At 43.8% G+C, this 15,064-nt stretch overlaps 1 protein-coding gene across 1 annotated transcript in view; it reads left to right on the top strand.

The window, feature by feature from the left end:
• Window positions 1–1,106: 1,106 nt before the first annotated feature.
• The window catches only part of LOC147733086 (uromodulin-like), a 113,290-nt gene continuing 99,332 nt past the window's right edge, over window positions 1,107–15,064 (top strand). The window contains exons 1-3 of the mRNA XM_086958924.1: window positions 1,107–1,177; window positions 6,818–6,897; window positions 7,062–7,154. Of these exons, the coding sequence (XP_086815050.1) occupies window positions 6,849–6,897; window positions 7,062–7,154 (142 nt within the window). The 5' untranslated portion in view covers window positions 1,107–1,177; window positions 6,818–6,848. The remainder of the gene's footprint in view (window positions 1,178–6,817; window positions 6,898–7,061; window positions 7,155–15,064) is intronic.

Below are 15,064 nucleotides of genomic sequence, written 5' to 3'. Positions count from 1 at the left end.
TTTAGAGGAAATCTTTAGGTGACTGACAGTCCTTGAACTGAATGTGACAGTGCTTCGGGTCAGGCTTTACTTGCACATGTCAAGCCCGCTCTTTTGATTTAATCCGTGTGTGAACATCAGCAACGGACTGTGATAAATGATTGTGAACATGCCGACCATTCACTGAGAGCAATCTGTACTTGCAACACGTCACAGTGATTGAGGTAGGACACGCTATACCGATGCACTGGCAGACTTATGCACGGGACCACAGGACTGAAGGGCATGATTAAGGTACATGTGTGTCCTTTGACTTAAAAGTTGATATTTGTACAGGAGAAGCGGAAGTGCCATAGGACAGAAAGAAGAAAAAGACACACAAATAAACGATAGACTGCAGAACAGATCAAGCATTCACCCCCAGTGAGGAGATCTGGGCTGTGGGCAGAGATGAGGCTCTTTGGCAGGGCTGGTATGGGTTTCAATACTGCAGGGACCGAGGGCGTGAGGACTGCCGGGCAGAATGTAGCGGTTTTGATGGAGAACGATGTGTGCTTGTGTATGTATATACATGAGGCCTTTGTTAGAGCTGTGTGTGAGTCCTTGCTGTTCCATCAAGGAGTCTGTGGGTCAGGTCAGAGGCGTTTCCGAATATGAGAGTGCGTGCAGCCCCCTTTGTGAACAAGCAGAGGGCAGCAGGCCCAGAATGAAGTGCATCAACAGCCTTGTGGGGTTCCATATGCACTCAAAACTGCATCGACTACAGTGATCTACCTCCTACCGGACAAAAAAAGCAAATTAGATGGAAGGCTGAAGGAACCTTTGCACAGACTCCACCTAGGAGCCCGTAACTCTATCCTGCCTTCTGTGGTATGCAGCCATGTCTCCTCGCTACCTGAGGCACCAGCATGCCCACCCTGCGGAGATCACGGGTGACGTGCTGATCTGTCCCCCTCCTGGCTGGGTGCCAAATGAAAGCAAGTGTACAGTTTCATGGTGCCCATACCGGCTTTTTTGTCACCTACACTAGACACTCCCCTCACCTACTGGCTAATCAGGGCCCCACATACCTCACCCCCAAGGCGTATAAAATGGCAAGGGGGAGTCTTCAGAGCACACTTCTCCAGGAAAGACCTGAACAGGAAGGATAACACCAGAAATCAAGAAAGACTCCGAGGCTTCTCAAATAGCTTCGTCTGTGAGTAACACATGTCTTTACTCACCAGTCATAGAATGGTGTTTTACTGTTGGACATATACATTATGTAATCAGGTGACAAATATGGTATGACCTAATGTGAGTATTATTTTATCTGGTGTTTTTTTTTTGTGCTCATTGTGTGAATTGGAATATTATTTCTTCCTGGCATGGTATCTAACAAACCAGGGTTATTCGTGTCTTTTCATGGTAATGCATGGTTGACCATGGTTACTTAATTGGTTTTAGTGTGTATTTGAGCAGGGTTGTTTCACCTAAAACACTTGCTGATTATCTGATGAATTATCTGATTGTGTGTAGTACCTCATATGTGCAGTGTCTTGTCTAATCGATAATCTAACTATGCCTATGAATGATGTGATGAGTTCATACTTAGATGCTTTTGATATGGTGCTTGTACTCTGATTGCAATGAGATGCAATTAACTTTCTTTTTCACTTTCTTAACTCTTTGATCTGACTTGCTGCCTCATCCAGTGGCTCATGTGATCTCATGCACAGTTTCCAGCAGAAGGCCAGATCCCACACTCAGCTCAAATGTATTTGACACCTACTAAAGATAAAGGCCATTTGCTGAATTCGTTATTGGCGAAAGACATTGCGTTTTCAGAGGCATGGTGTATTCCCATGATGTACTTAGAGGGTACAGATATAATTTCCTTGTTAAAGGCATGTACCAACTGGCTGAAAGTTCTCAATACCTACACGAGTACCTTAAAAGCTCAAAGGGAGAATCACTGAAGAAAAGTTGGCTAATGGCATGCTTCACAGTATAGCGCCCAGAGCATGGCCATTGACTCGGTGTGATAGACATGCTAGTAGCCAATAGAACAGAAGCTGTGTTCTGTCTACTGCTGCCTTTTAATATTAATTTGTTTACTCAAAGATATGATACAAAGTTTCTGCTAGAAGCAAAATGGAGGGAAATGCCTGCAGAGGTTGATGACTGGCCATATTTATGGCTAGAACTGTGTTTTGTCAAAACAAATCTGCTTGTGTTGAGACCTATTCTAGCATGCTGTTCTGAAGGTGCAAAGGCTTTTGATACCTTCTCTGTGAATTTCCTTGCATTTTTCTATTTCAAGTTCTCTGTTTTTCCCAGATGGAGAATCGCTATAATAATTAGAAATAATATCCAGGTAACTGATAAACCATAGGTAACCTTTGGTGCATCTCTCTGCACTGCCTCACAACCCTACTTGTCCATGACTGTAAGTCCCACAGTCTGTCCTGCATAGGAGAGGATGGTGTGAGTGTGATTAAATACACTGCGCCACTTGTGTCTTCTGTGAAGCCCGAGGACTATACTCTCTCCCCCAGGAAGGGACCTTTTCTAGCTCTGTGCCCTTTGCGCACATGTAACTTGCTTCATCTTCAACACATCAATTGAGAAATACGCTCTTCTAATAGTAATTAAGTGAGGCATTTCAACCCCTCTAATAGTAAAGCCGTGAATAATCCAGGAAAGGCGTGTTATGTTCAGCCATTTGCAGGATTCCCAGTGGTGAGTAAACTGCTGGAGGCTGTGGTTGCATCTTGACACTCATGCTGTCTCGGATTTCAGAGAGGGTTTGCTCCTGTCTAGTCAAGATTCTCATCTCCTAACATTTGTAACCTCTTGTTAAAGGGCAGATAAAAAGGCCAACAAGCAGCACTGACCTGCATGACAGCTCTCCTTGGTGTGATGGAGCGGGCCACCCTTTGCGGTTCCACCGTCTGGATCACACAGTGGCAGCCCCTGGAACCACTTTCAATGGGCCTGTCTCATTTCTGACAGGCACAGTATTCGCTGTCAGGTTTCAGGTTGGGGCTTTTCTTCTCTCCTCACATTACTTTGACTTGCGAGTGAACAAGTGATGGTCATTCACTCTGTGCAAGTTCATCGTTCAACTTACATAGATGTCGATCAGGTTTAGCTTATAAAAACTAGTTGTCCATTGCAATATGAAAATCTGGCCAGGTGTGGCTCTTATGTTGAAGTAGAACCAATCAAAGAAGGTTCCAACTGAATACCTCTAAAAACAAGCCTAGGGGCCAGTTTCAGAGTTTGGTGGGCAGGGCGCTCTGCCACAAAACTGACAGAGTACCATGTTCATCAAACCCGTGTCCGCCTGCTCCATTATGAACTGAGTAGACCATCATCTTTCCAACAGCAGGGCCCCCACTGGCTCTGCCGTCACCAAGCTTACTCTTGTGGCTCAATGAAGATTGGAATGTCAAAGTAAAGACATCAGACCTCCCGCCCTATTTAGAGCGGATGGTCTGATCTTTTTTTTTGTCCCTCACTGACAGGGAAAACCTGGTGGAATTGGACAGAAAAATAAAAATACAAATTCTCAGTGCTTCAGTACATTATCATTGCACCAGGACTCTGTCAATAAATGCACAAAAAAGCAGCAAACACAACATTTGAGTTTCGAACTGAGTGCCAAATTTGGACTGGCAGGGTGCTCCAGAGATATACTGCTCGATGAATGTATGAGCAGAATTTGGACGGGGTGAATGTTGGTCTAGGTAAAGCTAGGAGATGGATGAAGGAAGGTCTGTAGGCTCTAATGGACTGAGAGGAATTAGCAAGAGAAGCCAGATATGAAGGAACTATTAAATGAAACTATTTCTATAGTTGGCAAAGATAGTAAAGTTAGAGTTAAGAAGTCAGCACTGTTGATCTAAGAAGGAGATATATCAGAAGATTACCGAAGAAGATTACAGAAAGTACAGATTGATGAGTTCAGAGACACTCGAAAGGGACTTGGGGGCATATTACCAAGGGCCTTATCGCCGCTTTAGCAGAATTTTTCCCGCTAAAGCGGCGATAATTTTATCGCCCTATTACCTAGCTGTCACTAACACCAGTTAGCGACAGCTAGTAGGAGATGGCGATCATCTTGGGGCCCACTTTGCATGTTAGCGATATTTATCGCTAATGACATGCAAAGTGGGTGTGCCAAGATGTTAGCGACTGTTTCCAGTCGCTAACATCGCTATCTCCTATTACCTACTTTAGGAAATATCCGCGCTAAGCGCGAATATCTCCAAAAGCTAACGCCTGCCCAGAGCAGTTCTTAGCCATGTTATCCAATGGTAGGTTGATAACTTGGCTAAGAGCATTAGCTCGGTAATGCATGAATATCGCTGACTTTTCAGCGATATTCATGCATTTCGGCCGATTTTTATCGCTTTTGAGATAAACCTTGATAATAGCAAGGTTTATCTGCGATAAAAATCGGCGGAGCTCGGCAATATTAATATTGCCGCTAAGCCAACATAGTGAAATTATCACTAGTTGTTGGTAATATGCCCCATAGAGCCATGAGAAGTAGCTTAGCAGGGACGGAACTCAAATCTGCCACCAAGAGTTGTAATGTAGAAAAGTTTGGCAAAGAACCGTAAAATGATTGAAGAATAACAAGCTGAAAGAATAGCCCACTGATTGAGCCTGCTTATGAAAAAAGAATGATTCATTAATTTGAAAGGCACGGTTACCTGCCACCTGTGTGATAGAGATGCGAGTATGTGGTAATAGCATTCATTTTTGCCATCTAGCATAAAAAAATATTGAGCTTCTGACTTGAGGGTTGAGTTGGGTCCATGTTTCGACAGAAGACAAGGGGAAAACTAAGGGGCATATTACCAAGCATAAGCGATAATTATCGCTATGCTTGGTTAGCGGCAATAATTTTATCGCCCTGCTGCGCCGATTTTTATCGCTTAGGAGCCTTGCTATTATCAAGGTTTATCTCCTAAGCGATAAAAATCGGCCGAAATGCATGAATATCGCTGAAAAGTCAGCGATATTCATGCATTATCGAGCTAATGCTCTTAGCCATGTTATCCACCTACCATTGGATAACATGGCTAAGAACTGCTTTGGGCAGGCGTTAGCTTTTGGAGATATTCGCACTTAGCTATAATGTAGCGCAGAGGTTTGCAAAGTGACGCATCTGCTTAGATGCGTCACTTTGTAAATAGTGCGCAACAGGAGGCATGTTTTACGCCGCCGATGCGTCACAAAAGTGACGCATCGGAAGCGCAAAACTGACGCAAGGCCTCAAAATTAGGCCCACGGGATGTCTCAGAAGCTGCGCAGCAAGGCACTAACTTTGCTATATGCATGCCTCTTCGTACAACATGCTCTGTAACAACAGACCGGCCAATGCCCCGCTGTCACCCACACCCCACACAGGGATTTATCACATGTGATAATAGCACTCCACAAAATGATTATATACATATTTCACATATCAATCACATGTGCATCTTGCTATTAACTGTGTTGTACGCTCCTCTTACTGGGGTCAGGATTTTATCACACGTCGTGCTGCACTCCAATTACACACAGCCACTCCCACACCCATACAGACACCTTTCAGGGAGATTTACCGCCTGATGCACAGCAATTCAGGAATTGTGGTCTCATCACACTGTTAATAATAACGTGATTTGCAGCAAGTCAGGAACCCACTCTCCTATGTACTCCCAGGATTGATATAATATGTTTATGTTTTGTGTCTGCGGCCTTATGATTGACCCGCCAGGGCCTCTGCTTTTTAGCTTCATCTCTTATGTAAACCATGGTGGCGGGAGATGGATTCCACTTGAAGAGATGCTTGCATGGTTAAAAGCTGTGTGTCCAGCAGGGAGAAAAGAAAGTCTATCTGCCTTCAGAGGACCTACATAAGATGTTACATTTTGTGACATTAGAAAATGGGACCTCAGAAAAGCAGACCCCAGAAACACTTTGTCGCCATAATGACCAGGTGTTGCTTCTTGTAGGATATAGTGTATCAGAATATCTTACAAGTCAAGTTTCTAAAGATATAAGGCACTTTGAAGGAACGAGCATGTAGGTCCTCCTTATGGGTTGAGTGCAGGTTGGTGAGATACTTGTTTGGAGCTACGAGTCGTCCGAAGCCTGTAGGGGCAAAGATGGCCAGCCTGCATTACCCCCAACACCCTAACCCCCAGAACCACCTTCCCTCGCTGCCATTTAGCACCTACTAAGAGCATGTATAACCTTACCAAAATAGTGCTTGGAAGCAGAGAAAATATGCACATTAATTCAGTATTCCCGGCTCTGCTTAGTTAGTCCAGATTCTGGAAATTGTAGCTTCCAATGGACGGATTTAGGTGAGGGGATACAGGCTGCACTGAGGGGATTGATTCCATGTCCCCGTTTCTCTAACACCACAATCTGGTGAACTCAAAATGAGGGCCTAATTGAAAAGTACTATTTTGGAGCATGTCCCTAGACTAATGAAATCCTTTTAGGAATGTTCTATTTTAGTCGGAAAAATACCAAGGGCATCAGGGAAAGAGAACCCTGACTTTCAACCACAGCAGGGTGCTTTCAACTACCATTCCTGCTCCTTTGTTGCTTCTCGCCTTTGCCTGCGCCTCGCTAAATACGCGGTGCTGGGGCAGGTTAAGCTTTTATTAGAATATCTTCCTAGGGAACCTCCTATGTGCAAAGACTCCAGCAGCCGAATGTTCTTAAATCCTCAAGTCTAGGAAGCATATGATCTGATTATTAATTTTTAAGATGTGGCCAACTGTTAACATATCTTCATTTCCTTGGGGCGCGACTGCTAAGGGTTTAATTCTCATCTCTTGCCTTCCAGAAGATCAAAGAAGTCTGAAGATTGGAAGAAGATGAAGGCCTGGCTGGGGCTCGCGCTTGCTCTCTGCTTTTTGTGCACAGGTGAGGATTTTCCAATGATGCACTTGAATGCTGTTGTGTTTGTGGGAACCCTGTTGCATCCTTGGGCCAAGTTCTCTCATTTACTGAAGTGAGCATGGTGGATGATGCGCATAAACTAACCTGTGCTCTGACTCTCTCTGTCTCTCTCCTCTCTCACTTTGTAGCTTCTGCCCAAGACCCTCCGTGCGCCACAGACGAGTTGTTGAATGTCGATACCGATACCTGTGACTGCAACCTTTCCCAGTACACAGTTCAAGGTAACCAGAGAATACGTGACTACCTCCCATGACAACTGCTAGCTACTGACACTAGAAGAAGGTAGATCCTCTGTGGGGCTAATCAGGAGATGGCCATAGAAGGCCAAATGGACACCACACAACTACCCTTGCATGCAGGGAGGATTACAAATATATGCTGGACTGCAGCCTGAAGCGGCTACAGGCTTCTAAATTCAGAATTTTTCTTAAGGCAGATAAAAATGGCAGGTGTAGATCTGACATGTTCTTGGTATTTGAGGTGCAAATATTTGCGAGTACAGAGAAGGAAGCTGGAATCAATCTCAGAAAATCTAGGAGTCTAGCTTGGCAAATTGTGTATATAACCTGAGGTGTACAATATATCACACGGCGGTAGTGGTGGTTTTGACAGTCGCACATCAAATTCTGAAGTTTTTGTCTCTTGTTGTATTTATAATTTCTTCCAAATTATGGTGCCCTTCAAGGTAATAGAGACATCACACTACCACAGATGTTGGCCCAACGGGTATTCCTAAGAAACTCGTCGTTACATGCAATTAAAGGAAGTTATACCTCGGCAACATAATATTTGACACAAACCAATTTTTTGTATGGTAATTCGCTGAGAACAAATGGCCAAATGAAAGCACCCTGACTCTGTAATGCTTTTCTATATGTTTCTTACAAACGAGGAGATATAAGCAATACATATGTTATTTCAAGATAAGAGAACATCAGATTGATATATTCTTTCATATAGTTTATTGTTCTTTGATATTAAGATTCTTTCTGTTTGTCTCTCAATACAGTATATAAAGTTAAAATACAGTACATGAAATGAGTACAGGATCTGAGTATTGGACAATGCATTAGAAAGTTCTTCACTTTAAGCACTATGAGTCATCACAAAAAACAGAATGAAGGTCCTAGTCCTAGAGCCTTCCCATTGATGACAGTTGAAGGGCAGCCAAAAACAGCCGACACGTGTTTCATTACTATGCGTAACTTTCTCAAGGCTGCAATCAAAGATTGGCGAGAAAAAGGTGCTCATTATGCACTTAATCTGATATATATTCATTTCAGTTCAACCATTTTGCGACTCATATATTTAATCGTGCTTAAAAGAAAAATCCGTACAATAATGTTCTCTTGTGGTAATACATAAAGGATGATAGTTTTCCAGTTACTCAGGTTCAGAGGAGTGAACATGCAGAATGTTTATAGCGTAGTGTTTATCTAAAAAGTGTAATACTGATATGAAAAGAGGAAAGACCCAGTTTTGTATGAGAGAAAGATAACGTCTCTTAGGTGCAGGAAGGAAAGCCATGTTCCAGAGTAGTGAGGAGGCCTAAAGAGTTAACACGCAACTAAGGTAAATAGTGAATACCTTTTTTCAATGCGGATTGTAAGATTAAGTTCAATTGCAGTAGAGGTCCATGGATGGGTCTTACCGATCCTGTAAGAATATGTAAGACAAATCATATAATATCAGCACTTGGAGTACAGCCTGTAGTATATAGGTACTAATAGCGGATGGTGAATTACCTTAGTTCTTGTGCTGATTTTTAATTCTTTTGGAAGAAGCCGGATAGGCGATACTCTATTTTTTAGTGATCCTATGAGAGACGCCAAATAAATGTGATGCCATCACTACTTGAAATCCCATAACATCAGTTATTAGTTTTAATTGTGTGAAACAGGGAATAGTTAGTTGGCTGTGAACAATATCATACTCATTTATAAATAAAACGAAAGTTTCCTTCAAGTTTAGTTACATATTAAAATGATCCGACGTATTTGTATGCTTATTATTTTATCCAGAATTTTCTAAGTGGAAAGACTTGGTAACATGCTAATCTTTGTCACGGCCGTACACCATTCATGGATTTTAGTCAAACTACTATGCAGTGTATCCGCTTATAAACGTTTATTCTATTTTAAGAGAAAGTCGCCAGTACCTGCAAAAGATATGGTGGTTCCCTTCGCCCATCTGAGCTGCCTTCCGAGCCTATCTGTACGGGATTCATTCATTTGGCCGATTGTAAAAATTAAACGTGAAAGGCATATAAAGTTAGCCCTCTGTGAAAGAGATCAAAATAAATTAGATGTCTTAAAAATATATATTTTTAAAGGATTGCGTCCCATCCAAGTTTCTGGACTTTTTAAATCTGTCTAGTCATTTCATTTCCCATTAGGTTTCAATTCTGTTCGTTCGGGTATTCTACTGGTGAAAGATACGTCTGCTTACTCGCAAAGAAAGGTTTCGATCGTGTGGTAACAAGTCTAGCGATGTCCCTCTATAACACAACCTGGGGTGGCGGGTGTGAGCTTGAAATGCTCCTAGTATTTACAAATCCTTGAGTCTATGACATAAAGGTACCGGTGTGAGTTTGACATGTTGGGAGTATGTGCAAATCCTTGTGAATATGACATAAGGTACATGTGTGAGTATGACGTGCTGGAAGTATATCCAAATCCTTGTGAATATTACATAGAGCACAGGTGTGAGTTTGACATGCTGGTAGTATGTGCAAATCCTTGTGAATATGACATAAGGTACAGGTGTGAGTTTGACATGTTGGTAGTGTGTGCAAATCCTTGTGAATATGACATAAGGCACAGGTGTGAGTTTGGCATGTTGGTAGTGTGTGCAAATCCTTGTGAATATGACATAAGGCACAGGTGTGAGTTTCACATGTTGGTAGTATGTGCAAATCCTTGTGAATATGACATAAGGCACACATGTGAGTTTGGCATGTTGGAAGTATGTACAAATCCTTGTGAATATCACATAAGGTACAGGTGTGAGTATGACGTGCTGGAGGTATATTTAAATCCTTGTGAATATTACATAGAGCACAGGTGTGAGTTTGACATGTTGGTAGTATGTGCAAATCCTTGTGAATATGATATAAGGTGCATGTGTGAGTATGACGTGCTGGAAGTATATCCAAATCCTTGTGAATATTACATAGAGCACAAGTGTGAGTTTGACATTTTGGTAGTATGTGCAAATCCTTGTGAATATGACATAAGGTACAGGTGTGAGTTTGACATGTTGGTAGTATGTACAAATCCTTGTGAATATAACATAAGGTACGCATGTGAGTTTGACATGTTGGAAGTAATTGCAAATCCTTGTGAATATGACATAAGGTACAGGTGTGAGTCTGACGTGCTGGATGTATACCCAAATTCTCGTGGCTATGACATAAGGTGGTCGGTGTGAGTTTGACATGTTGATGGTATATGCAAATCCTTGTTAATATGATGTAGGGTACAGGTGTGAGTTTGATGTGCTGGAGGTAGATGCAAAACCTTGTGACCATGGCATAACGTGGTCGGTGTAAGTTGGATGTGTTTGAGGTATTTGCAAATCCTTCTGGTTATGACATAAGCTGGGCGATGTATGTTTGGCATGCTCGTAGTGTACGCAGTGTTAATGTTAGAAAATTTGAGGTACTGTATGTAACTGTGGTGCAAATCTTTGAAAATACAGAAATGCAGCTGGTATGAATTTGAGATGCTCTAAGAATATGAAGTCTAACTCTTTGGTAAAAACGCAACATGTGTACATCTGAAATGATCCAGATATATGACCTGGCAGTCTTAATGGAGCAGCCAGTGCGAATCTGAGATAAGCATGGGTGAATTTTGCGAATTCGCGATCTGCGAATTTGCGGATTTGCGAATTCGCGATCCGCAAAATTCGTGAATTTGTGCGAATTTGCAGATTTTTGTTTTTTGCCTGTTCGCGGGGTTTTTTGCGTGTTCGCTGGGATTTTTGCGTCTTCGCGAGCCGCTTGCATAGCGAAGTTACCCATGCAGTCGTTTATGGGAGAGGGAGAGAGAGATAGAATAGATAGATAGATAGATAGATAGATAGATAGATAGATAGATAGATAGATAGATAGATAGATAGATAGATAGATAGATAGATAGATAGATAGATAGATAGAGAGGGAAAGAGAGAGGGAGGGAGAGAACGAGAGAAAGAAAGAGAGGCCGGATCTCTGAAGGGCCAGATTCCTGAGTTACCCCTACAGAACATACAGCTTTTTATTTTTAGCAAAATGCATATGAAAATTGTACTGTAAAGGTCTCTTTTAGTTTAACCCCTCCTGACAACTCAAAATGGGTGTATTTGCCATCCTCTCCCTTCTTCCTGTTTTTTATATCTGTAAGTGCTTCCTGATGAGGTTTAATTCCTTGGACAGGTGCCTCGTTGCCTACTTGTAACTATTCTCTGACCCTGCTTCAAGGGTCTGAGCAGGGTCAGAGAATAGTTGCAAGTAGGCAACGAGGCGCCAGGAAGCAATTAGCAGCAGGTGTCCAAGTTGAAGTTAATTTGTTTGTAACCCTTTTGTAAAAGGTTACAAAGAAATTAGGTTCAACTTTTGCACCTGCTGCTGTAACCCTTGCTTGGCTGAAAATTCGTCCCCGCTGATTTGCGGATTTTACCGTGATTTCGCGAGATTCGCGGATCGCGAAATCGCGGAAAATCTGCAAATTCGCCCGCGAAACGGTTTTTACGCCCACCCTTAATCTGAGATGCTTTAGGTAACTCCGGATGCAAAAAGAACAATTGATGGACAGAATGCGGAATAGTGTCATACATTCACCTCAGTGCAGAGAACTGGGCCTAAATCCATTGTTTTTTTTGTTCACCGACACCTTGCCATTCCAGTTTGGACCCAGCTATATGCAAATCTGTCTTGAGGCTGAACCCAATGGGAATAGTCCAGCCGGAACTGCCAGGCCAGGTCCTCCCTGGACTGGAAACAAGCATCCTAGGACCGGTTTGGGGGTTTCACCCCTCATCAGCCAGGATAGCTTGCGTTCAGTGGCATGGAGAGCACGGGACCCACGTCGGGGCATATCGGTCCCACTTGGGGTGACAAATGCAAAAAGAAAAATTGATGTACAGAATGCAGAACAATGTCATATGTTCACCCCAGTACAGAGTTCTGGGCCTAAATCCATCGTTTTTTTGCTCACCATACCATCCCAGTTTGGACTCTGCAATATGCAAATCAGTTTTGACCCTGCACCCAATGGGAACAGTCCAGCCCGAACTGCCAGGCCAGGTCCTCCCTGGACTGGAATCAAGAATCCTAGGACCAGTTACAGGGTTTCACCCCTCATTAGCCACAATAGCTTGACTCCTGTGGCATGGAGAGCAAGGGACTCACATCATACCCGTCCCACTCGAGGTGACAAATGCAATTCCAGTTTGGACCCAGAGATATGCAAATCAGTCTTGATCCTGCACCCAATGGGAACAGTTCAGCCCGAACTGCCAGGCCAGGTCCTCCCTGGACTGAAAACAAGCATCCTAGGACTGGTTTCGGAGTTTCACCCCTCCTCAGTCAGGATAGCTTGACTCTAGTGTCATTTATTTATTTATTTACACAATTTCTAAAGCGCGCTACCACCTGACAGGCATCTTGGCGCTAGTAACTCAGAGACCATATCAACACAGGAAGGGGGCTAATGCACAGGCCTAGTTCTTAGGGAAAAGCCAAGTTTTACGTTTCTTTCTGAACGGGAGGAGATCCTTGTGTTGCCGCAGTTCAAGAGGTAAAGCGTTCCACAGCCTGGCCACCGCCACCCCAAATGATCTGCCCCCTGCTCTAACTTTATTGAAGCGTGGTACTTTTATTAACATTCCTCTCGAGGAGCGGAGCAATCTGCCCGGAACGTACCACTCAAACTTTTGCTGGAAAGAGACAGGTCCTCTTCCATGCAGGGCTTTAAATACTAGACACAGAGATTTAAATTTAATTCTCTGTGTCACGGGGAGCCAGTGCAGCTCCGTCAGTGCTCCAGAGGCAGAGGACCTCCTTAACCAGCCTAATACCAATTTAGCAGCGGCAGATTGTACCCGCTGTAACCTGTCTAGCAGGAATTTAGGGGACTCAAGGAGCAGAGCATTACAATAGTCCACCCGAGTAAGGATCGTGCTTCGTGCTATCAGGGCGCGGGCTTGATGAGGTAAGAGGGAAAAAACCTTCCTCAGAGAGCGAATAATCGCCAGGCAGCAGTTCACCACCTTCCCCACATGCGCCTCCAAGGAGAGGTTGCAATCAAATGTTACCCCCAGGTTACGGACTGTTTTAACCGGTTGGCCTGGGTTGAGAAACTCTGGGGGCCACAGATTCATGGGCTGCCCTCCTGTGTTCCCATGCATCTTGAAATGCATCAGTTCAGTTTTAGCAATGTTAAACTGTAGGGAATTCTCCTTCAGCCACTGTGACATATCTCCTAAACATCTATGAAAGCCCTCTACTGAGATGGACTGCTCTCTCTCCAGGGAGAGAATGAGTTGCGTATCATCAGCGTAATTGATGACTTTGATGTTATGGCTCTTGATGATCGTCAGCAGGGGTCTCAGATAGACATTAAAAAGAATTGGGCTGAAGGCCGAGCCCTGAGGCACCCCATGTGAGACAGGAGTAAAGGCAGATTGGTAAGGAGGAAGGGATACCGCTTGCTGTCTCCCTGAGAGAAAGGAGTGAAACCATCTAAGGGCCACCCCCGTGACTCCCACCTCACTCAACTGTCTCAACAAGATGTTATGGTTGACCGTATCGAAGGTGGCAGACAGGTCCAGCAGAATCAACAATGCTGCCTGGCCCCTGTCTGCCCGCCTCCGAAGCTCATCCATTACGGTCACCAGTGCAGTCTCCGTACCATGAGCCGGTCTAAAGCCGAACTGCTCCTCCTCCAGGTGTTTAGCCTATTCCAGGTGCGCGGACAGTGTGCCACTCACTACCCGTTCCACTACCTTGGCTGGAAAAGGAAGAAGAGATATTGGTCTAAAATTCTTCAGACATTCTGGATCAAGGGAGGATTTTTTAAGCAATGGCGTTACAAGCGCCTGCTTCCACTGACTAGGAACCACCACTTCTACAAGAGACTGATTACAGGTACTTACACAGCAGTGGGAAAAGTTCTACCCCGAATTCCTTCCAGATTTTACAAGGCAATGGATCTAAAGGGGAGCCTGACACAATACTGTCCGTTAACCTGCAGAAGTCCTCAGTCTGGAGAGGGGGAAACTCAGAGAGAGCCCCCAAAGCAGCCTCCTTCGTGTTATCATTCCCTGTCAATTCACCCCTGTCCTTAATGAGAGCCAGTTGTTCAGTTCTTACTATTGATGGCTCTGATGCCTTCCCCAGCTCCTCAATGATAGAGGCAACTTTATCATGAAAAAAGTTGGCAAGGTTTTCACAGAGCCTCTGAGATGGCAGAATGTCATTTTTACAACACTTAGGGTTTATCAGAGTATTAAGAATTTTAAAAATACAGCTGGAGCTATTTGAGGCCCTAAGAATCGCTGAGGCAAAAAAATAAGCCTTCATTCTTTTTATGACCTTCCTGTAGTCCAATATTTTTGCTCTCCAGGCCTTTTTGTCCTCAATTAAATATTTCTGCCTCCACGGTCTCTCAGCCCGATTACAATCAAGCTTCAGTTTTTTTAATTCCTCCCCGAACCAGGGGGCAGATGGCCTCCCTTTACTCTGAAAGGATTTTCGAGGTACCAGTGAGTCCAGGGTCAGAGTGATCTTTTTACAGAGAGTGAGGTAGTTTTCATCGACCTGAGCCTCCGGCGAAAAGCAATCTTCCACCGAAAACCCCTCACCATGATTTTTCCTCTGTGCCAAGGCCCTCCAATCCCTCCCCACAAAATGTATCCTCCACTTACCTTCCATTTTATCCCAATTGGCCATATTCAAATTGAACTTGACCAAAAAGTGATCAGTCCAATCCATTGGGATGGGCCTAACCTCATACGCTGACGACACTCAGTTGGTGCTGGCTATAAAGGGCGATGAACAGAGGGTGGCAGAGAGATTCCAAAGTGGGATGATTGCTATCGGCGAGTGGATGGCAAAGAATTGCCTAAAGCTTAACTCCGATAAAACGGA

This window comes from Lissotriton vulgaris, chromosome 2_1 (genome assembly GCF_964263255.1).
Source record: "Lissotriton vulgaris chromosome 2_1, aLisVul1.2, whole genome shotgun sequence".
NCBI lineage: Eukaryota > Metazoa > Chordata > Amphibia > Caudata > Salamandridae > Lissotriton > Lissotriton vulgaris.
The sequence above is the reverse complement of the archived record's forward strand: the minus strand, read 5'-3'. Positions and strand labels throughout refer to the sequence as shown.